At 40.4% G+C, this 25,519-nt stretch overlaps 1 protein-coding gene across 2 annotated transcripts; it reads left to right on the top strand.

The window, feature by feature from the left end:
* On the top strand, positions 1 to 25,503 carry PPID (peptidylprolyl isomerase D). Of its 2 annotated transcripts, none has more exons than XM_024211544.3 (10): positions 1 to 103; positions 5,094 to 5,234; positions 6,933 to 7,039; positions 10,585 to 10,773; positions 12,117 to 12,239; positions 13,863 to 13,969; positions 21,422 to 21,563; positions 24,328 to 24,414; positions 24,494 to 24,536; positions 25,222 to 25,503. In XM_024211544.3, the coding sequence occupies exons 1-10, from the start codon at positions 37 to 39 to the stop codon at positions 25,308 to 25,310; spliced, it is 1,095 nt and encodes a 364-aa protein (XP_024067312.1). In that variant the 5' UTR covers positions 1 to 36; the 3' UTR covers positions 25,311 to 25,503. The 2 variants fall into 2 exon arrangements, with proteins under 2 accessions (XP_024067312.1, XP_024067313.1); XM_024211545.3 differs by having other exon boundaries at positions 24,494 to 24,548; positions 25,222 to 25,265.
* Positions 25,504 to 25,519: the final 16 nt, after the last annotated feature.

Below are 25,519 nucleotides of genomic sequence, written 5' to 3'. Positions count from 1 at the left end.
GGAGGAGCGACCAGCAGAGCCGCCGGTAGCTGCAGTATGGCGCCCCCGTCCCCGGTCGCCAATCCCAGGGTCTTCTTCGATGTGGACATCGGAGGCGAACGCGGTGTGTGAGGAAATGGAAGGTCCCCGGGCGGGCAGGGGGGGCGCGAGAGGGACCGTTCCAGGGAGGGGCGGCGATGGAACGCTGCCCTGGAGAACGGGCGCGAGAGCCCGGGGAAGGAACGTTGGCGGCCGCGACGGCGTAAGGTTCTCGGCGGGCAGCTCCGCTGCAACCCCGCGGGGCGAGTCCGTGCAGCGCGCCGCGGCTGCCGCTCGCCAGCCCCCTCCCCGGAGGGCGGGGTAGAGAAGGGGCAGCAGCAGCCGCGGTTCCTGCGCGCCTTGCACGGGGCCCCGGGCGGCTCTTGTGCAGCCCCCGCCCCGAACTGCTTTGTGTTTGTAGCGCGTCGGGCTGGGAGTCCCGGTACGGGGAGCGGAGGGGGCTGGTCCCGCGAGCCTGGCGGGGCTCCTGTGGGGAGTCCCCTCTCATCCGAGAAGGGATTTGTGGCTGTCGCGGCACAGCCTGCCTGCTGGCATCGCGGCGTCTGCGTGCACTTGCCCCGCCCTGTGCAGGCCCTGAGCGCTCCCAGCCCAGCCCTCTGTCGGGGCCTGCGTGCGGTGCGCAGGGGCGACACTGCTCCTGGGACAGCCCTGAGAGCCCTGTCTGGGAACATGTCTACACTACAGTCCTAAGTAAGGAACATAGGTTGACTTACAGCCGCTGCAGTAATTATTGTGGTGGCTGGTGGCCACGTTATTCTCCTTCTGTCCTTGGTGTGCGGCCTTACCAGGAGCGCTTCCAGTGACTGAAGAGGAGCGGTGGGGGATGGGGGGGCTGAGAGCCAGCTACCTGCATGGAGCCCAGCTGCTACCTCTCCACCCCCCAGGGGCTTCTCACCTTCAGGTGCTCAGCTTAGAGCTGAGACCCAGCAGCAGCCCAGCTGGGGAGCCAGGAGCCTCCTTTCTTGTCAATTTCAGGGCTCACAGAACCCCGAATTGGACAAGCCAGCCAACAGCCAATGCAAGGAATGCAGTGTCTCTACACAGATACTATGTATACCAACCTAAGCCTCTTGTGGAGGTGTTGGTTTAGTTGCTGTAGTAGGGCACTTACATCAGGGGGAGGAAGCCTGTAGTGTAGACACTGACATAGTTAGGCCAGCATAAGCTGCCTATGTTGACCTAACTCTATAGTGTAGACCAAGCCTGGGCCACACAGGCAGCCAACCAGCATTTATGTTCTATACAGCTCTGAGTCAGCCACATTGAGTCCAGCAGCTTGCCAGCCATGATCACAAACTGCTCTTCTCTATACCAGACTTGGCTGATGTGACCTCTCCCCCACACCTCCAGTCCTGAACTTTCCCAAACCCTGGTGCTCTGCAACATTGAGAGGAATACAACTATCTGTTTGCTCCTTTAAAGAGACAAATCCCACCAGCTTGCCATGTTCACTGGCGTTAACATTCACTTTAATTTAAACACGTGCTGTTGGTTTAGATTAACAGTAAAGCATGTTTATTAATAAAAGAAGATAGGCTTTTAAGTGAGTTCAAGAATAAAAGTTAGAAATGGTTACAAGCAAAAGTGAAAACACATCTAAAAGTCTAAAACATAATTTAGCAAGGTACAGGCTTTGTTCAAGCAGGTACCTCATCTATAGCGAGTTTCTAGAGACTTCAGTGCCCACCTTGGTTGAAGGACCTCTCTTTCCAAGCTTCCAAGAGCTCTGCTCCCATGTGTCTATCTAATGATGGACACAAAGATGGTTTCGGTTCTTGCTTATATCTTCCAGAGTTAAATAACTTTGTTTCAAGAGACCTCCTGACCATTTCCCCCCCCCCATTCTATGATCTTCCCATTTCATTGCTGATATCTATGTAAATAGGGCTTCCATTGTTTGGATTCTTTCATACTTAATTTACATAGGAGACAGGTAAATAGCTTCCTTCTCTCCTCTCTGGGATAGAACCTGTCTCCGTTTGTCCACAGGTATCAAAGCATAATATCATTAAGTATCCATACTCCCTCATATAATGTTAATACATACATTTCACAGTGATATTAATCAGCAGTGTGTCATTAGCTTTCAGAAAAGACCTCACTCTAAATACTCTTATAGTACAGTCATATTGTGTATAATCAGCTCATTCACTTGAGATTCAGACTCCCTGTCTTTATAGACCAGTAAACCTTTGAAATGGATTCTTCTGAGGGTATGAAGGTTACCCCTCAAAGTAAAGTTTATTCAAGCTGTGAGGAAAAGTACATGACATCTGGTGGTAAAGGAAGCTCCATACTCTTTCTTCCCATGCTGGTGTCCACTAAAATGCAAATTGCTCTCTTTCCTACAATCTTGCTACCCCCCCCCCCATCCCCACCCCTTGTTAATTTGATGACCCTATTTATTGTTTGGGTAATGGGTAAACCCCATTCCTTTGTTTAGGATAAACCTATTTTAAAATCTCCCCCAACGTGCCTGATAAACACACTTCAGTCATAACTCCAGCATATATGCATAACTCTTAATACACACCGTGTACATACATCATGCAAGAATATTAATGATCAGTGAGTTAACTTTCAAATGATACCTCACTAGGCATATTTTGTACAAAGATTATAATAGTGTATACAATGTGAATAGAGAGAGGGGTGCTTAGGGCTACACCATCAGAACCCAGAGAAACAGACCCATGCACCAGGCTTCACAGGCTGACGATGAATTTGGGCATAACATGGGAGAGCAAATTATTGGGGATTTACCACCATAATAGGAGTCCTTGCTATGGCAATAAAGACACACAATGTGACGTGTCTGCTACCCTAAAGAGTTCACAGTGTACAGACCTGACTCCACAAACACTAATCGAAAGGCACAAGGTGCTACGTGAATGTCACACTTAAATCAGGGGCGGGCTGAAATACCACCCAGTCTGGGTCATACACTGTAGCACACACGATTGTTTTGACTTTGGATATGTGCCCCAGAGGGACTATTAGTGTCAACGTGCCATGTTCCATCTTGTTTAGAGTGATCTTCTCAGCTGGATAAAGTCTAGTAGCCCCTGATTCAAAACTTCATGTCACTTTATTGATTTTTTTTTTTTTAAAGTGCCATGGCACAGTCATAGTGAAACAGGACATAAGTTGGCTGCTGCTGCAAAAAAGGAAAGTTGCTGCTAGAGGGAGGAATAAGTGGTGGTAGCGGGGAATGATTCTTCATAGGTATTTTTGCCTCCAAATGCGTGTTAGTCGATGGCCTCTTGAGATCATGGGTTTCACTGAAGTAGAACTTTCAAAAGCTACCTCCAACTTGTGTAAAACACATCAACAAAACAAAACACACCAACAAACAAACAAACAAACAAACAAACCAACAAACACAACAACAACAAAACCAACCAACAAACAAACAACTCTTGGAAAAACAACAAGGAGTCTGGTGGCACCTTAAAGACCAACAGATTTATTTGGGCATAAGCTTTCGTGGGTAAAAACCTCACTTCTTCGGATGCGGATGAGGTTTTTACCCACGAAAGCTTATGCCCAAATAAATCTTAGTCTTTAAGGTGCCACCAGACTCCTTGTTGTTTTTGTGGATACAGACTAACACGGCTACCCCCGATACTTGAACTCTTGGAAAATTTAGCTTTTCAAGATTTAGGTAAAGATAGACATTTCCATATTATCAGAATTTCATGTGTGATTTATTTAACGGTAATATTGAGAATAAAAAAGGTAAAAGTAAGCAATTCTTTAATAAATGCTAAAACCAACTTACTGAATTATAGTTTCAAACATTTTAATGTACTTTCACTCCCTTATTAGATTTAATGTTCATATATTTAGCTTTCATACACAAAATTATGTTAAGAATTGCCTTACTTGGAAGTTGTCTAATTGACTGTCAGATTGATGAGAAAACAGCAGCAACACTGACAGTTAACAGCTGCTTGGAGTGGAATCATTGTAAGAAGGCAGCTTTGTGAAATTAGATTAATGCTTTATGGATTTGTTTACCAATTGAGGTTTCATTTTTAAGTAAAAACATTTGTAGCATCTAAGAGTAGATGTTTTTTTAAAGGGAAACTGTAGTTCCGTTCAGTGATTGTCCACATACATAAAAGTGGTATTGCATATAAATTTCTGTGGGATTGAAGTTTAAGTATGGAGATTAGGGCTGGTCAAAAAAATTCCATTTATACTATTTTTCAATGGAAAGAGGTTTGAATTTTTTTTTTTTTCTTCACAAAAAGTGTTCACTTTCTGTGGAAGATTTTGTTTAAAAAAATATGAATGGCTGAAAAACAACCCTGCATGGCCACCCTGGTTTTGAGCCAAAATATTTCGGTTTTGATATTTCAACAAAAGTAGTTAACTTTCATGGAAAATGACAATGAAAAAGAAAAAGCAGTTGAAATTTTCCATGGAGCAAAACTCTATTTCCCCAACCAGTTCTAACAAGAATACATGCTGCACAAATGTGGTGCACTTTTAAGTCTATGCGAGTCCTGTGAGTATATCCAAGGGCAGAATTTGACTCATATAATATATGTGTGGATTGTTTTCAAATAGCTTTTAGACACATCTGTCATTGTCTCCCCCTTAACCAGTTCCCCCTTAACCAGTTTTTCACTGACTGTATCTATGGTAACAAACATTGTAGCTGTAATTCACTAGCTCCACCCATGGTAGCAGTAGGAGGGATATAGAAAATTGTATATTTTAAGAATTAGGTTAGTTGAATCAACAGTATTTAAGTCATTGTTAAATTCATAGATTCATAGATTCATAGATTCTAGGACTGGAAGGGACCTCGAGAGGTCATCGAGTCCAGTCCCCTGCCCGCATGGCAGGACCAAATAGTGTCTAGACCATCCCTGATAGACATTTATCTAACCTACTCATTAATTCCCCCCTGCCCTCCGCCCCTCTCCTACACTTACAGAACTGCCATATAAACATGTTTGTCTTGAGATGCTGGGCTCTTCCACGTGTTTTTCAGGATTGGACTGAAATGTGTGTTCGTTCTCTTTCTCTCTCTCATATTCCAGTTGGTCGAATTGTCTTAGAATTGTTTGCAGATGTTGTGCCCAAAACTGCTGAAAATTTCCGTGCACTATGTACAGGAGAAAAAGGGATAGGGCCTACCACTGGAAAGCCTCTTCATTATAAAGGATGCCCTTTCCATAGAAGTAAGTTTGAATCATCTTTATTTTGTTGTTCTTTTTCCATTTTCTATTTAAGTTGCATAATATTAACAGTTGACTTCAAGTATTTTGAAACCAGTTTGATTTCAATATTGGGGTGGTAGGGATGTGTGTGGATTTCTAACTGTGATCAATACTTAAGTTATGGGCTGATCTGGCTTTCATGGAACTCGGAGAGTTTTCTTGGACTTTCAGTATTTAAATCCTTTTGAGTTAGCGATTCAGAAAGGAAGAAAAGAAAACACAGAGTCAAGCTACAGTAGAAATATATTAAGTGATTTAGCATAACATATGGCCTTTCATTAGATATTTTGGTTTAATACAAGAGTTTTCCGTTTAGAAAAGTAATGGATTAGAGAATAGTAGAAATGCATTATTTATCCCTCTTTATTTTATCTTTCGTCTACCTTGACCATGTTTTTGTAGAGAGTACATCAATAGTTGGTAGTAGGCTTGCTCCAATGGCAGTAGTACAGCTGTGGGAGTCTTTCCACTGACTTCATTGGGCTTTGGGTAAGGTCCAGTATGAGCAAGGGATTTTCTTTGCTGCTGCTTACTAGTGTTTTTCTCCACAACAGCTGGTGGTGGAGGTTATTAGGAAGGACTGTCAGTTGTGGACTGAATCCTGGTTTTGTGTGTACATGTTATGCTTTGCCAGAACATCCTGCAGTCTGTGCTGTAGGCTTCCTAATATGAAATTGCATTATAATAAATATAAAATCATTAGTTAATGTGAAAATAATTTTTTTATATCCCAGCTTCCTCTGCTGTAATTGTGGACTTTTTTTTCATATGTTGAGGAGATAGACTATTAAAGCTTTGAAAAATACATTTCTCTAAAACAATCATCATACTCCGGGACATAAGGTTTTTGAAATTATTAATACATTTTAGTTTTTAACTGTCATCCAAAAATCTCAAAGTGCTTTGTGAAAATGAGATAATAATTCTTTACTCATGTTACACATGGAGAAATTGGGGCTCAGGGAAGTCAAATAGCTCACCCAAAGTCACGTAATCAGTGACAATCTGGAATAGAAACTAGGCCTTCTGACACCCTGACCCCTGTTCTTTCACTTAAGTGATGCTGTTTGACATTTGCAGATATAAATGAATCATTTAACGAAATATTTTACAGAGAGTGATAAATAGGTTAAATGGTTTTCCAATTGAGGTGTGAGAGTCAAATGTTGTTCAAAAAGCTGAAAATGGATACATTCGACGGAATCTGATAACTAAGAAGTATTGTTCACTTTGGTTTGGGTATAACTGACTCGCCCGACTGTTTTGCTGATCATGATTCGCTCTCTGCATTACCCTCAAGATTACACTTCTGTTGTCCGTCCTTCTCTTGCATAAAATAATTGTAAAAATATGTAGGCTATAGATGTTATCATCAAACCATGCTATATGCTAAGGATATATGGCTTATTTCTGGTATTGCACAATTATGTGCCCAGTGAGAAATTTGATTGAGCGTTAGCCATTTTGCTTTTGCTATATTAAGCCACAAGAAGTCATGAATTTCTGGTTGCAACTATGGAAATGTTTAGGGGATTCAAATAATAAAGGAATTAAGGCTCATGTTGAAGAAGTGGGGTTGGTCTTCACCTTGAATGTAATCCTGCTTAATTCTCTTCCTGCTTTGACACCATCTCTTATGACTCATTTTCTACTTAATAGTTATTAAGAAATTCATGATCCAGGGTGGAGACTTCTCAAATCAAAATGGCACAGGTGGAGAAAGTATATATGGAGAAAAATTCGAAGATGAAAACTTTCATTATAAGGTAAAGTAGTTAAAAATGCTAAATGGAATCAGTTTTTGAAATTAGGGTGGTTTGGTTCTTATTATTCCAGTGGAATTTTAGTATGCTTATTATGATCTATGATGATGTCGGTCTATGAGGAGGTGAAAAAAGTAGTAGTAGTTTTACCTGTAAAATATTTCAGTTTTAGGGAACAGACTATCACTCCTACAAAACAAGGGCAGCAGCACTTTAAATACACTTTATAATTTTAAAAATCATGAACAGAATGACATCATTAAATTGTGCATTGTGTACCTTGGCTGAAGGAGAGGAAATATTCCATGATAAAATTATTACATTGACTATCAGAGGAACTTTATTTCTGGAGCAAAGTTTCATATAGTGTTTTAGAATTAAATAAATCCTATAGGTTTTGTCATCATATATTTGTGATTTAAAACAAGGGATTTCTCACATTTAATCTTGTAAATTCAGAAGGAGGAATCTGTGGCATCACATCTTTTTCCATTTTTTGGTAAATACTGGATTCATGTTGTCTTTGCAGAATCCAGCAGAAGCAAAATTTGGGAGAAAATATTTACTTCCATGCAAATATTTTCCATAACAGGAAAAGAAACATTAATAAAGACCATCTTATATTCATGTTTTTGCACTCCTAAGTTTGTGTTAGTTGGAAAGTCTTGCTGTAAACAAAATTTGTGGTGTGTCGGTGTGGATTCCATTATAGGTGCACATGCAGCTCATGCATGCAAGATGGGATTTTATTTTAAATAGAAGTGTCCATGGGAGCCATGCTTGCACCCAGTGCCTTCTCGTGCTCCTGTGCGAGAACCAGGGCTTTGGAGCGGAGCACGGAGCAGCTCTGGAGCAGTGGAGCTGCAGGTTTTTGCCTGGAGTGGGGTCGGAGCACAGCTCCAAGCCCTGGTGAGAACATAAAGGGTAGAGTGACCATGGCCCTCGCTCAACTCCTTTTTACTGCCTGTGACAAAGAGATGGAAGCCAGCAAGTGTCTACCCCACTACTCCTGAGCTTCAAACTTTTTGGTGAAGAAAAAGAGAAGAAAAGACCCATCTACGCCTCCCCATACAGCAGGGCTCGGCACCCTGAACCTACTGTTCTGGTGGATTCCAAATCATCCAGGTTTAAACTCTTCCTGACCCGTGACAGACTTATCTTGCTGGTCAAAGGACATACTCAATATCTGTTCTGTTTGAGGGGAAAGTCGCATTCCCAATAAGTATATGTCGTGCTAATTTTTCTCCTCAAGGACTTGCAAGTTGAGGGATGTACAGCTGAAACTGCACCTACTCGAGCAATTGATATATGCCACCGTGGAGCCTACCATAGTTCCAAAGAATGGGAAGGTTCATCTTCAGCGATAGCTCCATTGAGTAGACACCACTCCACAGCATCAAGCAGCGACAGGAAAGAAAACATAGTCAAAAACTGTGCCAACCATATTGGCATTAGAGTCATTGACACAGGCACCAATAACTTTGTTGGCACTGGGGCTGGTTGACTCAGCACTGCCAAATAGAAGAGTTTCTCAATATGGGCAACCCAACACCAGCCTTTATACCAGAGATCCATGGTACTTACTGCACCTCAAATAATCCAGTCTTTCACACAGCTCTTTTAAAATCCACCTTAGTGATTTCAACTTGTCGCCTGCTGGTGCAATCATGCTCTGTCTTCTCTCACCCATGGTATCAGTTCCTTAAAGGGCTACTAGGCAATTCCCCACCAATCAGAGGATGTATTTGTGCCATTTGAGCATCTGTCAGTATTCTTCCCTATGTTACCTCACTCTGAAGATGATCTTCCTAGTCGCTATCACTTGAGCCAGAAAAGTGAGTGGTGCTTCAGGCTGAATCTCCCTATATAACATTCCATGGGGACAAGGTGGTGCCAAAACCTCATCTGAAATTCATCCTTAAGGTAGTCTCAGAACTTCATCTGAATCAATTCTATCAAGCTGCTTGTCGTCTTCCTGAAACCACATTTGGCACCAGTTGAAAAGAAATTGCACATACTGGGTATGTCCAGGACTTTGCTTTTTCACTGACAGGACCAAAACATTCAGACATCCCCCTCCTGGTATGTTTCTGGTTAGAGCTATTCCAAAGGTCAAGCCATTTCATCACAAGATATTAAAATGGAATACACAGTGCATTTCTTTGTATTTCCAGTCAGCTGTTTTATCTCTCCCACCAAACATCCAAACTCACTCCATCAGAACTCAAGTGACATCTTCTGCCTATTTCAGAAGTGTGCCAGTATCAGAGATTTACAAGGCAGCAGCATGGACCTTTGTCAAACACTGTGCTTTGAACTTAGCTACTAGGTCAGTTGCCACGTTTGGGAGGACAGTCAGTATTCTACTGAGGCAGCTGAAACTCCTCATTGCCACCATCCTGAAGGGATACTGCTTGTCAGCCACCTACTGTTGGATCCACACTGACACATACCTCAAGAAAAAAGAATTGGGTACTTACCCTACAGTAACTGTGGTTCTTTGAGGATGTTCTTTCGAGATCAGTGTGGATCCCATGACATGCTCTCCATCCCTGCTTTCCAGAGTCCTCATCTACCATGGGCTTCGAAGTGTGAGGGACTCGAGGGAGGGTTGCGGCTGTCCAACCCTTTTTGCCCTCATACTGGAGCATGAGAATGCTATAAAAATCAGTCTTGCATACATGAATTGCACATGCACCTACTTTGAGATCCAGAGTGACTACGACTTCTTGAAGAAGCACGGCTTCTGTAGGGTAAGCAACCATTCCTATGTCGCAAGTCTATATTTCCAATATACATGAAACTTTTTGGCTGTCATTTAGAAAAAAGTATTAAAGAGAAAAAATCTGGATGGTGAAGCAAAATAATCCATGTGCTTACTTACAAGGAGGCAAAAGAATTGTAGGGGGAAAGTGTGTGATTATACAGCAATAAGTTTTAAAGTATAAGGCCTCAGTCCTGCAAACAGCATGGAAGTAACTCAGTTCACGTGAATAGGTGCATTAAGGTTAATGAGACTACTCATGTAAGATAAGTAATGCACAAGTGTTTGCTGGATAGGGTTTAAGAAAGTATTTAACAATTTCCTCTTAATTGCATTATTACTGAGTCAGTTACTGTATCTTGTTTTTTAAATGGGGCACAGAGAGCTGGTTTTAATGTCAGGAGATTGAATTAGGGAGCATCACATCAGGCACCCCTCAACTGATTTCTCCAGTTTCGGTGTTTAGATAGCATGGAGCTGAATGATGCAGTTAAACAGCCAATGCAACATTTCTTGTTAACTGATTGTTAAGTGGTAGTGTCAAGTGCCAAATCACTAAGCTTGCTTGCAACCAACTATAGGAAATACAATAAAGACAACTGTCCTCTGATGTCAGAGAAGATGAAGCCAGTTGCAAATTATGTGTGGCCCTCAGGCCCCTTGCAGGTTGTCAATGTGTGCTTCTTATTTGGGGTACACTGGGTTTCCTAGTAGTATATCGTAGTAACCTTGTAAAATAATCAGATCTTACTTATATTTGCTTTGATGGTGTTTTCTCATACAGCATGATCGGGCAGGGCTGCTGAGCATGGCAAATGCAGGACCCAATACAAATGGCTCTCAGTTCTTTATCACAACGGTGCCAACTCCTCATCTGGATGGGAAACATGTGGTGTTCGGCCAGGTGATCAAAGGGATGGGTGTTGCTAAAATATTAGAAAATGTTGAAGTGAATGGAGAAAAACCTGCACAGGTAAGATCAGGACATCTCGGAGGACACTTGTTCCATTATATGGTGCCTTCTGTGAGAATTGTTTTAGTATTCTGTGAGAATTAATTTTAGTTGTGTTTTTCAGTATGATTCAAAATTGGTTTGCTTTGTTAGATCAAAACTAGAAAAAGTACAGCTTTTACTGAGCTTTGTCTTGCAGAACATGTAACATTTTCAGATTAGCTTTTATCTTCCATTGTAAAAATGATTTCCAGGCTAAAAGTCACAGGATTGGTAAAGTCTTTTACTAATCCTAAATAAAATATTTAGATCAAAGAAAGTATTAAAAACTGGAAAAGGGAGAACAGTTACAGTATTTTGTAGTTAATAATTCTTAATACTCTACATGTGTAAAACTCTTACAAACGTTAACTGGTAATCACTAATCAATTTTCACACCACCTTTGGAAATGAGGGAGGAAGATAATGTCTCTGCACCTTGAAGGTATGAGAAACTGAAACCTGTATACATGAAGTTGTGACTTGCCAAAGGTTGCAGAAGGAGTTAGTGTTAGAGCTGAGTAGACATATGGAGTTCTTGGCTCCCATTCTGTGTTTAGGGGACCGGTGGGAGGGTGGGGGGCATAATGGTCTAACAGCATTGAGCAAACAGTATAATTAGTACATTTAACACGGCTTTGTTAGGGGACTATGCCTCTTCGTCAAACATAAAATATGACCAATTATTTTTCATCATCTACATCCCCTCCATAATATCTGAACATTTTCCCTTGTTGTTGGAAAGGAAAGCATTTATTTTGCTACCAACCTAAAAATACACATGCTTTTCTTTTCATGTGTGGTAGCCTAGATGAGCAATGCAGTCATTCCTAGTGTAATGGCTTCTTGTGGTGTGATCCTGCTAGATTTTTACAAGCTAAGTGGTCTTAGGCTTGGTTGGTGCTTCCAAGAAACATAGAGCAGCAGCAGGAAGCGGTAGTGTGTGTGTGTCACCCTTTCACATATGACCTTGTCTTCTTCACTGCTATAATAGGTGTTTTTTTTTACCTCGGTAACTAACATGCATGAGCTATCCTGAGGTAAAAACACAATAAAAACTAGGCACTTTAGTTTTACTATGGGGTAAATAGCCCTATGCTTCTTCCAGTGGTTGAACTTGATGAGTTTACCTTGCAGTAAAACTGAAAATGAAGCTGATGAGTTTCATAAGGATAGTTAGAAGCAGCTGAAGTAGGCCTCTGAAATCTGTAGTTTGGGAGTGACAGGAGAACACTTTCACTTATCTTTTGGAAATACACAAGAACTAAAGCTTTCCGATTAGTGAATGGCAACATTGTATATTGTACGCCTCCTGTTTTTTACAGTTGTGCATTATTGCAGAATGTGGAGAGCTGAAGAAAGGCGATAACTGGGGAATCTCCCCAATGGATGGCTCTGGAGATACTCACCCAGATTTCCCTGAAGATTCAGATGTAGATTTAAAAGATGTAAGTGTTTTTTCTTTGAAGACCATTATTTTTCCTGTGCAATGATGACATTTACATAACCTGAGATATATGGTGATTGTTGTCAGGTTCACCAGACTTCAGTTTATTTTTAAGAAGTCTGTTAGGGCAAGTTAGATGTAATGATGGGGAATTTTGTGATACTTTTTTAGCTGCTCTTTTTAATGCTAACTATGATTTATTTTTTCCAGTGCACATAAGGCTAAAAACAAAACCTTCCACTTAGATGTTTTTTTCTATTCTTCCTTTATTTCTGCTACTCAGTTCTTCATTGTGGTGCTGTAGTGACAAGTTTCCAGAGGCATAATTTATATAGGATTTCATAGTATTAATAGATACTCTGGAAATTATTTAACCGTTTATTTAGTTGCTTTCCATAGTTAGAAAATCATCTCATTACCACACTTTTCATCCACAAAGCAATTTCTAGGCATGCCCTGTGTAGACAGACAACACTGCCATTGTATTTGGCAGGATAGGCAGTTATCTGCCACATGTATAGTTTTATTGGGTCAGTGCTGCAGTAGACTGAACGGAAATACTTTTTTGAAACTGAACTTTTAGAAGTCTAGATTTTGCTGGGACATTGGAGTAGGCTGTTGCATGCCTGTGGCTGTGGTAAAGACAGTACTAATTGCAGTTTGTTAAATTACTGATACAGAGACAGTTGTTGACACTTGAAAGCCTTGTATCTTCTAAGTTGAAGCAGGAGTGATGGATTTAGAACAGACAGGCAGTTAACTATCAGCTTTACTTTATAGATCATGAAGTGGTTTGAGAGAAGGACAGAAGTGTGTTAGTAGTTGATTGTTGGGCCTATGCAGATCAAGTATCTGTGCCTTGAACTATGGGAAACAAAAGACAAAATACTTTTGGGAATGAGAAGTTCTTGGTTATATACCTGCATCACTAATAAATCTCTCATTTTTTTTTATGGATACAGCCAAAGCTTCTGTTTACCTGATCCTGGATTAAGGAGGAATGAATGTTCATTCATGTAACTGCATTTAGGGGCAAACAATTAAATTAGTGATTGCATGTTCTCTATTGCTGTTATGTTTTGTTCTCTTAAGGTCCGTCCCCCTGATCCTAGAGGATAGGTCCACCAATGGCTATTAGACAAGATGATCAGGGATGCAATCCCATGCCCTGGGTGTCCCTAAACCCCTAACTGCTAGAAGCTGGGACTGGACAATAGGGGATTGATCGCTCAATAATTGCCCTGTTCTGTTCATTCCTTCTGAAGCATCTGGTGCTGGCCACTGTCAGACGACAGACCAATGGTTCATCCAGCTCCATATCCTGACCCAGCATGGCCATTCTTATGTTCTTACCCTCATGTACAAGTCAATGGGAGTTTCATACCATTGATCAAGGAGAATGTGTTGCCCACATAATAGAATATTGTAGCAGTTTGAATATCGTTTTCTTTCAAAACTTGGAATATTTGTGTGTTTTTGGTGCATTTTGGCAATCTTTGAAAGAGAGTAGACTTGGGATCCTACTGTTAAATATTAAGTAGTCCAAAGACTTGTTGCAGCTTGGTATAAATTACATAATTTAATACTTATATTTTATAGGATTTTTTTCTCGTCTTCTCAATAGGTTGACAAGATTGTGTCTATAGCAGAAGACATAAAGAATATAGGAAATACTTTCTTCAAATCACAGAACTGGGCAATGGCAACTAAAAAGTACACTAAGGGCTTAAGGTAAGGGTTACTGCTATTGTAAGTCAAACAGTTGCTTTTAATCCATGGAAATGTTTAATTTCATGGAAATGTTAGCACATGGTAATTTTTAAAATAAACTTGTTCCCCCACCCCCCCATTTGTATTTGAAAATGAATGTGTGATTTTTAGTTGCTCATTTAAAAATGAGTACATGCTGCACAAATGGGTCATCCATGCACACCTTGGACGTGTTTTGAAACACCAAGAGCAAGGTCAGAAAGAATTGCTTTGTGTATTAATTGCTTATTAATTCCAGTCCTGCGCTCATTTTCACTTGGAAACACAAGGTTTTATTAGATACTTTTTTGCTTTTTAAAAATGTAAAATTTCATTTGGTTAGAAATCAGAAAAACTTTCAGTAAGAAACTTAGGGGACTGAATGGTTCAGGACATGTGACACCTTCCACCTCTAGGTCACTGGTATGAATTTTGTACAGATTTATAGTGACCAATAACCATTCTTGCTTGCTGTTCCAACAGTTATTCCCCCTCCCCCAGAGACTCTGCAGTGTTTGCCAATGTCTCTCTACAACTTCAAATTTGGCCCTCACCTTCAAGACCCTGAACAGTTCTCTGCACTTGATTGCGTAGTCTCTATACTCCTTGTCATGCCTGTTGCTCTACTTACTTGGCATGGTCCTGCCTGTCTCTCTCAAGCAACTCTTCACCTTTTCTTTAATGCCATCCAAAGTTGTTTGGAATGTTGTCCTTGATCCTTGTGCCCAGGCAACCTTAGTCTCTTTCAAATCTTTCTGCTAGAGTGGCTTTCGGATGTCATTTCTACATTGATCTCTTCACCTGCATTCTTACTGATCATTGCTCACCAAACTTTGAATATAGTAACTTAAAATGCCACTGTCAAGTTAAATTACGTCTGACTTTCAACTTATTAAAGAGCTAAAATTAATATAAGTGAAAGAGATGAGGATGAAAATCAAGTTTTTTTTGGTGTGCATTTGATAGTACTGCATATAGTCAGGTTTCACAGTGGTTGCTGTGTTAGTCTGTATCAGCAAAAACAACGAGGAGTCCTTGTGGCACCTTAGAGACTAACAAATTTATTTGGGTATAAGCTTTTGTGGGCTAAAATCCACTTCATCAGATGCATGTAATGGAAAATACAGTAGGCAGGTATAAAAACACAGCACATTATACCTGTCTAGTGTATTTTCCACTCCATGCATCTGATGAAGTGGGTTTTAGCCCACGAAAGCTTATGCCCAAATAAATTTGTTAGTCTCTAAGGTGCCACAAGGACTCCTCGTTGTTTTAGCATATAGTCAGTTTCACTACAGTCTCATTTTCTCCCTTTCTGTACTGGTTTTTGACACAACAGGGAAGATATTTTTTAAAAATAAGACATGATTGTAAAATTAAAAACACTGGCAGAGGCACTCAGCGGCTGAAAATTACTTAACTCACCTTTTGAAATTGACTCGATATCAAGCTGTTGGTGTTTTTCTAGAATTAAAAAAATCCTAGCACTAAAAACAGCATTTAGAATCTAAATTGTTAAGCTTGGATACAAAACAAAAACCTTCAGTCTTTTACTGTTCTCTTCATCCTTCCCCGACCTCTCCTCTCTGCCTTTATTTCTTAACTTGTCTGTTATGTCTAATAGCTGAAAACTAGTTGGAGCTGGAACCCACTAATTTGTATTTGAAATACCATGCACACCAAATAGTAGGTGTCTGTGGTAACTGTGTCACAGTTTCAAGGCTAAATGCACCTTTGACTCCTTCCCCCTCCAATCCTCTACCCCTCAGGTGTGGCTGGCCCGCTGTCTCCATCTGCGTGATCAGATACACCAAACCTGAGTGGCATTGTCACCCCTTATGCTATGTTGCAAAGCCCAAAGCAGGGAACCAGTCCCGGTCCCACAGGACAGGTGGGCTTGCTTTCCAGCCCTGCCCCCCAACAGAGCTCCCCGCTACCCTCTTTCTGTGACTTACCTATTTTTACCTGCATCCCTGCCATGAAACTTATGAAAAATGTCCATGACATAATCGTAACCCTAGACATCAGTAAAATTGGTACATTTTAAATCGACAGGATAGGTCACTTGAGCTAATGGAGTCAGTGATAGCAGCCATAGGCTGTCATTCTGTGAACCAGCCACTGGAGGAGGATGAGATGCATTTTGCCAGAGATTTTCACAGATATTTGCTGACAACAGAGGAATGTTGAGGCTCAGGAATCTTGGGTTCCATTCCAGGTTCTGGAGAGGAGTGTGTTTTACTGGGCAGACCCTGCTGCCCATTCCCTCCAGCCAGTCTTTGTCCCAGTCCCATCTCCTCCCTCAGCTTCTCATCCGAGTACCATCTCTTCTCTCCCAACCCATTTCTTTGCCCTAGTCCCAGTCTTCTCTCCTAACCACTCCCAGTCCACATCCCCCAGGCTCCCTCTCAAGGCTCCTCACCTCAGTTTCCTCCCATCCTTCTGACTCCTCATCCTAGTCTTCCCACCCTGACTCAGGCTTCTTGCCCTCCCAGTCTCCCTGTTCATGTGATCTTCATCAGTCTGTCTTCCACCTGTCCCGCTCTCCCTGCTTAGGCATGTCATCCAAATCTCCCCATACATCCTTCTTACCCAGCCAGATCCAGTCTTTTCCCTACCCCCAGATCTTTTCCTTCTTGCATTCCTCTGCCCTGAGTTAGGTTGCATCCTCCTCTATGCCTGGTCAACCACAGAAGGAGCCTGCAGAGACTGTCTCTCTGTTCACAGTTCTAGTGCCTGTTCCCATAGCAGCCAGGAGCAGCAATCACCGAGGGTCCAATTCAGCTGGTGCCCTGGATTGAAGCGTGCTTAGTACAGATAAAATTTTCAGAGAATGTAGCTGTAAAAATTCTTATTAAAATTTCTACTGACCATATATGAATTGAGATTTTCAGAGTTTCATAGCTTGGCCAAATTTGAATGAATTTTCATGCAAAGGCAAAAAGCATGGCCTTGACACCTGGGAGATTTATTTCCCTCTTTCCCCAAGCCAAATTTCAAGTCTGCTCTAAAGCATTAGAGGCGCTAGAGCTATTCAGCAAAACAGTTGCAAGAATTTTGACATGGACATAACTGTACTTTAATCTCATTTTCAGAAATAGTTGAACCTTTTCTGCAGAAACTACAAAAAAATTCAGCCTGAAGCAGACACCTGGCATGGAAAATTTAAGCCCAGTTGAAGTTTACAAAATATAAACAGTGGAAAACTGCTCTTATTCTGAGAACTATTGGGCAATCGGAACTATACATGGTGCTACCAACTCCACCTATCTTCACTTCCTGTCCTGAAACATTTGTGTGTTTTCGCTGGAAAATGGCGATTCGTTGAAATTAACATGTTCCATAGGAATGTGTTCGTTTCACTGACACTTTAAAACAGAACCCAGTCAGGTTTCCTGTGAAAAACCTGTCATGTTTTCTGCCCGCTTTCCTGCCCACCTCTCTTGCACCTTGGCACCCACCAAGGCTGCTCTTTGGTAGCAGTCCTGCGGAGCTGCTAGAGCTGGGATTTGCAGGCTCCAGCGCTCCCCACCCTGGTAGGCTGCTTGTAAGCCCGGTCTTCCAGGCTCCCTAGTAATTTCATCATCCCTCTTGCTGTCAGCAAAATTTTTTTGAACTTTGAATGTTTTCAAAAATTCAGAATTTTTCATACGAGGGAAAGTCTTTATTGCGGTCAGCTATAGTTCCAGATGCAAAATTGGATTAATTAGTACTACAAAGATGTACATGAATATACAGTCCTTTTGTTTACTAATTTTGGTATTAATTGGTTACTTCCTTGATATCTTTACATGTGTAGGCATTTAGGAAGTTGTGCATAAATAAGAACTGCAGAATTGGCTGTCAGAATAGTGTCAGTTTTGTCTGAAAACTTTACATGGATTAGGGTTCTTCTGTAAGACCACCTGTTTCCTCGTGTAGTGCTGCAGAAACCAAGATGAGGCATTCTAATTAAATGTTCCGAGATTTGAATATTGTCAGAGGCTTAACTGTTGGCATAGAAACATAGCTTCCATACTGGATCAGACTGTGGTATGTCTTGCCCAGTATCTTGTCTGTGACAGGGACCCCTACCAGAGCTTTGGTGGGAGTATGCAGAACAGGGCAATTATGGAGCGATCTACCCCTGGGGTCCACTCCCAGCTTCTTGGTAGTCAGAGGCTTAGGGTTGTCCCGAGCATAGAGTTGTGTCCCTAATCATTTTGGCTAATAGCCATCAATGGATTTATCTTCCATGAACGTATCCAGTTCTTTTTTTAATCCAGTTGTGCTTTTGGGCACCACAACATCCCATGATAATGAGTTCCACGATTTAATTGTGCGTTGTCTGAAATGTACTTCCGCGTTTGTATTAAAACTGCTGCCTATTAATTTCATTGGGTGACCCATTTTCTGTATTGTAAGAAAGGGTAAATAACACTTCCTTATTCATACTTTCCATGATTTTATAGACTTCTCTCTTATCTCCTTTAGTTGTCTCTCTTGTAAGGTGAACAGTCCTAATCTTTTTTGGTCTCTACATACCCTTGATCATCTTTGTTGCCCTTCCCTGAACCTTGTCAATTCCACTATTTTTTTTGCTTTGAGATGGGATGACCAGGACTGGACACAGCATTCATGGTGTGGGCGCACCATGGATTTATATGGTGGCATTGTTATATTTTCTGTCTTATTTTCTATCCTTTTCCTATTAGTTCTTAATATACTGTTAGCCTTTTTGACTGTCTGTGTATTGAGTGGAAGTTTTCAGAGAACTATCCACAGTGACTCCAAGATCTCTTTCTTGGGTGGTAACAGCTAATTTAGAACCCATTGTATATGAATAGTTGGGATTATTTTTTTCAATATGTATTACTTTGCATTTATCAGAGTTGAATTTCATCTGCCATTTTGTTTCCCAGTCACCCAGTTTTGTGAGATCTCTCTAGCTCTTTGCAGTCTACTTTGGACTTAACTATCTTGAATAATTTTGTATCATCCTTACACTTTTGCCACTTCATTGTTCACCCCTCTTTTCCAGATCATTAATGAATATGTTGAACAGAACAGGTCCCAGTACAGATCCTTTGGGGAGCCCCACTGTTCACCTCTCCATTGTGAAAACTGACCACTTATTCCTACCATTTGTTTCCTCTCTTTCAACCAGTTACTGATCCATGAGAACATGTCCCTCTTACCCCATGGCTTCTTAATTTCCTTAAGAGCCTTTGGTGAGGGACATCGTCAAATGCTTTCTGAAAAGCAAGTACACTGTATTGACTGGATCAACCTTATCCATGTTTGTTGACTCCCTCCAAGAATTCTAATAGATTGAGGCATGATTTCCCTTTACAAAAGCCATGTTGGCTCTTTCCTAACAAACCATGTTTATGTGTGTCTGATCATTCTGTTCTTTACTATCGTTTCTTTTATCTGCTACTGAATTTAGGCTCATTAACCTGTAATTACCAGGATTGCCTCTGGAGCCCTTTTTAAAAAGTGGTGTTACATGAACCACTACCTTCCAGTCATCTGGTACAGAGGCTGATTTCAAGATAGGTGACATAGTATAGTTAGTAGTTCTGCACATTCATGTTTGAGTTCCTTTAGAACTCTTCAGGGAATACTGTCTCTTCCAGGTGACTTATTCCTGTTAATCAGTTTGTTCTAAAACCTCTTTTATTGACATCAATTTGGGGCAGAGCATTCAACTGCAGAATTCATTTCCTTCCCCCTCTCCACCATGCTATTTTTTTTTAGTGTTTTATATAGCATCCATTGCTGCAGTATTCAAACATTTCACAACTAAATAGGATCTACTTAGCTATGTCCCTAATGAATTTCAGTGATCTCTGCTCTCTTCTCTTCTTTGATTACAGGAAGCTCTAACTAAATTGAGCATACGTGAAATCATTTTTTTTTTAAGTCAATCTTGTGCTGATGGAAAGTGTTCCAAAGAGGAAGGTCTTAGAAACAGATGAATTGTGGAGTAGTCAGATTTCTTCTGTATGATCGTTTTGTTGCCAGGCTGACTTCCTTACCTCATCTGATTATGCTTCTACCTTGCCTTTGTCAGCTGCATTATCCCAGAAGATCTCAACTATCTTTGTGGTTCATGCATAGAGATGAAGTCACTGATGTAGTTGAGTCCTGACCCATGTTGACTTTGAAGTTCAGAAACAGAGTCTTGAACTGGCTATGACAAGTGTTGCAACTGCATGCAGTATCTTTGGGGAAACATATTGTATTAGACTCATGTATCACTGTGGGCTAAGGTTTGTAAGTACGATTGTGTTTTACTCCAAGAAGGAGGTTACCACAGCTCTTCAGGAACTAAAACAGTGGGGGTCATTAAAGAGAATCACTCAAGTTGTAATCACCTCCAGAGAGGTACTACATCCTTTGGAAGTTTGCATATTTTGGTTCAAGTTGGGTTTCCAGAGTCTTGGAAGACAGGGCTTTTGGCATACAAAGGCTGTGTTTACCCTAGTGCATGGCCTTCTTTCTGATCCAGCAAACGGACAGGATCATCTGTCCAAGGGAGGCCCCACAACCCTTGCAGAAGGATTGGAAAGACAATGACTCACTAAGGCCCCATAAGACTGATGGGTGACCTCGGGTAAGGTTTTAGCATGCACATAGGCATTTTCACTGTCTTCTCTGTAATGCATTTACCTTAAGAATAAATGTGCTTGCTTCCAAAGAGCCATGTGGTAACTTGTAACTGCTGGCAAATACAATGTGCAGAGCCATTGGAGAGAAAACAATGGCCTTTAGGTAGTCTGGCTTGTTTACCCTGTACTGTGATATCCCAGGGAGCTGTGCAGCTTTAAAACCCCAGTCAGAAGGGAGTGAAACAAGGGTTCCTGCCCAGGGACTGGTGCTGGCTGGAGACTTGACTTGATTGGGAATTCCTGGAGTGGACCATGGAGCCGGGTGGGGGAGATGTAGGTGAAGTTTCTTCAAAACTATGACACTAGCATCACAAGGAAATGGGAGTTATACCCCTCCTCTTTTCTCTCCACTAATTTTCTTATGGCAGTCTTGTTTGTTGGAGGTAAATGACTGCATTTTGCAAACTCTGCAGCTTATATTGTTTACCTGTACAGTCCCAAATACAAGAAGTTAAAATAATTCAGGTAGTGTAGTTAAATACTTGGAGAGGAGGAAGGGGCAATGTTGTGTAAAAGATGGTTATTTAAAATTGAGTGGGTTTTTTTGTTTTTTTTTTAACAGCAAATTGTAGGAAGCATGATAAGTTCAGTTTAATTCCTTTATATAACAATATAATGGGCATGGATGTTTAGAAATAGTAACCTAAGGTGGATAAGAGTATATGTGACTGGTAGTTCTTGCATGCACTTTCAGCAAGATAGCAAAGGGCAGAAAAAAGTTAATGATGCAAGTTACAGTATATACACTAATACATACAATATGTAAATTTGTTTTGTGCAGGTACGTGGAGGCTTCTAAAGCCATAGTGGAGGAGTCAGATACAGCAAAGTTGAATCCTGCTGCCTTGACCTGCCTTTTAAATATTGCTGCTTGTAAACTGAAGGTGTCAGACTGGCAGGGAGCTATTGAAAGTTGTTGTGAGGTAAGCTAAATTTCATCTTTTGATTAGCAGAAAGTGATTTGGAAAATAAAGACAAGACTAAAAGCCTTCTTTCAAAATCAGGTTTGGAAAGGCTCATTTTCCTATAATAAATTAAAGGAAGATAGGCAAGTCTTTAGTGCAAACCAATTTTAATATACAAATTAACTCATTTTTGGCAGGCTGTTTACTTGTTCAGAAAAAATATTAGTGGAGTCACATCAATATTTCAGAATACAAGTTACTATTTATTGGAGCTAAATGCGAGCTGTGCATTTCCTGGGAGCACTATTAATTTGTATAGAACAATAGATTACATTATCTTTCAGAAACAAGGAATATTTTTATAGTTGTGTAGCATTCAGCAAGCTTTATCCTCTTTGAATCAGATTTCTAGTTTTATTTTACAGGTTAATTGTAATGAATGGATAACTTTGGCTAAATGTTAAAGATAAGGCAGCAATAAGAAATGAAAAAGCAATATAGCAAATTGATGTAAATTGGAAACAAAGTACAGAACATTAGTAGAGAAAACTGAGGAATTCAATAGGAGTTAAGTTTGAGGAACAAAAGAACACCTAGCAACAGTTATAAGCCCATAACTACACCTCTACCCCGATATAACACAAATTCAGATATAATGCGGTAAAGCAGTGCTCTGGGGGTGCGGGGCTGTACACTCCGGTGGATCAAAGCAAGTTTGATATAACACGGTTTCACCTATAACACGGTAAGATTTTTTTGGCTCCTGAGGACAGCGTTATATCGAGGTAGAGGTGTATTTGGAGCTCATAAATTGATAATGATGAAAAAAGGCAGAAGTGTTCAGTAAGTGTTACAAATTTGGAGAAAAAAGCATAATGATGTACTCCTCATATAAAGATGAAGTATTTTCCAGAACATTAATAATTGAGGGCATTAGACAACTTTTAGTAGGTTATTTTTATTAGTTGGTCCAATAAGATATTACCTCCCCCACCTTTTCTCTAACATTATTGCAGATAAACACTTTGAAATCAGCAGGCCCAGATAACTTGCACTCAAGTGCTGAAAGAGTCAGCTGAGGCAATCTCTGGTCAGCTGATCACTTTTGATAAATCTTGGATTGCCAGGGAAATTCCAGAAGATTGGAAGAATGCCAATATTTAAAGGAAAACACGATGAGCCTGGCTCATAGGTAAGCCAGCTTGCCTGACATCAGTCCTGCACAAAAGAATGGAAAAGCTGGTAAAGGATTCAATTGATAATGAATTGAAGGATAAGAGTAGAATTAATGCCCGTCTGTATGGTTTTCTTGTCAAACAAATCTGATTTCATGTTTTGAGATTACAAATTTGGTTGATAAATTTAACTACATAAATGTAATAAACTTTTGTAAGGCATTTGACTTAATACCCCATGAGATTCTGATTAAAAAATTAGCAATTTAAAAATCAGAGCAAACATTAAAAGGACTAAACTGTCTAGCTGACATCTCAAAGTAGCTGTCAACAGGGAATCATCATCAAACGAGGGAGTTTCTAGTGGGATTCCATATGGCGTGGTGTCAAGCCTGGCGCTAGTCAATATTTCCATCAATGATCTGGAAGTTAATATAAAATTGTTGCTGATTAAAATTGCAGATGACACAGATTGGCAAAATGGTAAGTGATGAGGACAGGGTAGTCCTACAGAGCAATTTGGATTGCTTGTAAACTGTCCCCATTCAAAACTTCATATAGCCAAATGCAAAACTATGCATCAAGAAACAAAGTATGAGGGGCTGTATCCTGGAAAGAGACTCTGGAACAGGTTTTCGGTGTTACAGGAGACAAATAATGCAGCAATGAACTCCCAGTATGATGCAGTGGCAAAAAGAACTAATGCGATTCTTTGATGTATAAACGGGAGCAGTAGGAGTAAAGAGGTGGTTTTACTTCTGTATGTAGCATTGGTGAGACTGATACTGGAATATTTCACTCAGTTCTGCAGTCCACATTTTTAAAAGGCATTGAAAAATTGGAGGGGGTGCAGAAAAGAGACAGAATGATTTGAGGATGAGAGTTTATCAAAATGATTGAGAGGTGATTTGATTAGTGTACAAGTAGCTTCAGGGAGAGAAAATAGTGAGTACTCTAATCTAGCCAAGAAAGGCTGAAAGATTAAACCAGACAAATACAAATGAGAAATAAGGTCCAAATTTTTAATAGAAGATGATTAATCATTGGAACAAACTACCAAGGGAATTGGTGGATTCTCCATCTCTTGATGTCTTAAAAATAGACTGTATACCTTTCTGGAAGATACGGTTTAGCCAATCAAGTTATTAAACTCACTGCAGGGGTAACTGGGTGGAATTTAATGGCTTGAGTTATTCAGGAGATCAGACTGGATGATTTAATGGTCCTTTTTGTCCTTAAATATTCAATGAATCCATTATTTAAGTGGTTAGAAAATTTGCAGTTATCATACAAATCTATCCTTAATACCACCATCCCTGAATTTTTTGGGGTAGGAGGAGCTGCACCTGCTTTTGGGCTCACTCTGTAGACAGGGTATCAGCACTATTAATACACAATACAACAATGTGCTAGATAAACCCTGTTATGGTTATACTGCACTCTATTGATTAGATTGATGGTGCTTTCATTTATAAAATTTGATTTGTTTTTAGGCAGCTTACCCTTAAAATGGATAGGTTGCCTAATTGTGTGTGTTTCAGTGCTCTTCATGTTAGCTGAAGGCTTTAGAGTACCCTGATACTAAATCACTTTTATTCATTTTGCAGGCACTTGCACTAGATCCAGCAAACACCAAAGCACTTTACAGGCGGGCTCAAGGCTGGCAGGGAATAAGAGATTTTGATCAGGCACTGGTAACTATTATTTTTGTGGCTGTTGTTTTTTAAAGGATCAATAAAGCATCTACTTATTTTTTTGTATTTTTTATTGAAGGCTGATCTTAAGAAGGCTCAAGAGATAACACCTGAAGATAAAGGTAAACTGTGAGGTAGCAATGTGGCATCTATTCTCTTTAAGAGTCTTTTACATAGTATTAGTTCATCTCTTGCAGAACTAACGTAACAGTGGACCTGATAAGACTGAGGATTTTTCCTTTTGTGAGGTCTCTACTTTCTAAAAATTGACAAAATTTCAGATTTTCAGAATCCACCCCTCTTCCTGTATGTGCACCTGTAGGGCATAGAATACAGAGGAAGTCTGCTGCTGTCACTTTTCGTGTGTGGAGAAAAGTTTTCTGCCTTATCACTGTTTTTTTATAGAGGGAGAGGCATTCATCTCCTTGGCTCAGACAGTTCTGCTTCGGCAAGAACTAATTGGGGTTTGCGCATTCTTTATCCCTAAAAAAATCTGAAGTTGCTTTCTGGTCTGTTTCTATTTTCTGCTGCTTAACTGAATGTTACTCTTTGGATCAGGAATTCTGTGTCATTACTGTTTCCTACTTCCTGTGAGCTTATTTATCCTATTCTGCAACTGTATGGAAAAAACAGTTTGGGAGGATTTATTTCATTACCCAGCTTGATAACTACTCCCTGACTAGAATGCAGGCAGACACAGTTTAGCCTATGTAAAGCATAAAATAAAGATGGGTGATTGATATAGTGCTGTGGGACAACTATAGGGGAGGGAAAGCCATGTATTATGGTTTTGCTTTTTTTAAACAGCTATCCAAACTGAAGCACTCAAGGTGAAACAGAAGATAAAGGCCCAAAAAGAAAAGGAAAAAGCAGCTTATGCTAAAATGTTTGCTTGAGTGAAGGTTTTTCCTGTTAAAGTTTAAGCACTGAATGACTAACTTGTACAATAGGAGTGTTTACAGTGGTGTATGGGACAGAGGTGGTAGAGGCAAGTGTTACTTCTGTTATCTGCCCCATACTGCAATCAGTAGATTATGTCCACTGTTTACTATTTAAACTGGAGTTGCATAATAAAGGTAGAAGTTAAAAGGCTGGTGTTCAAGTG

This window comes from Terrapene carolina, unplaced genomic scaffold, assembly GCF_002925995.2.
Source record: "Terrapene carolina triunguis isolate 2854851 unplaced genomic scaffold, T_m_triunguis-2.0 Scaffold66, whole genome shotgun sequence".
Classification (NCBI taxonomy): Eukaryota; Metazoa; Chordata; order Testudines; family Emydidae; genus Terrapene; species Terrapene triunguis.
This window is presented reverse-complemented; position numbering and strand designations above follow the sequence as displayed.

Coding starts and splice junctions, on each gene's coding strand:
- PPID (XM_024211544.3), top strand. CDS start 37: ATGGCGCCCCCGTCCCCGGTCGCCAATCCCAGGGTCTTCTTCGATGTG. Junction 5,235..6,932: donor AGGATGCCCTTTCCATAGAA/GTAAGTTTGAAT, acceptor TCTACTTAATAG/TTATTAAGAAATTCATGATC. Junction 24,537..25,221: donor GATAACACCTGAAGATAAAG/GTAAACTGTGAG, acceptor TTTTTTAAACAG/CTATCCAAACTGAAGCACTC.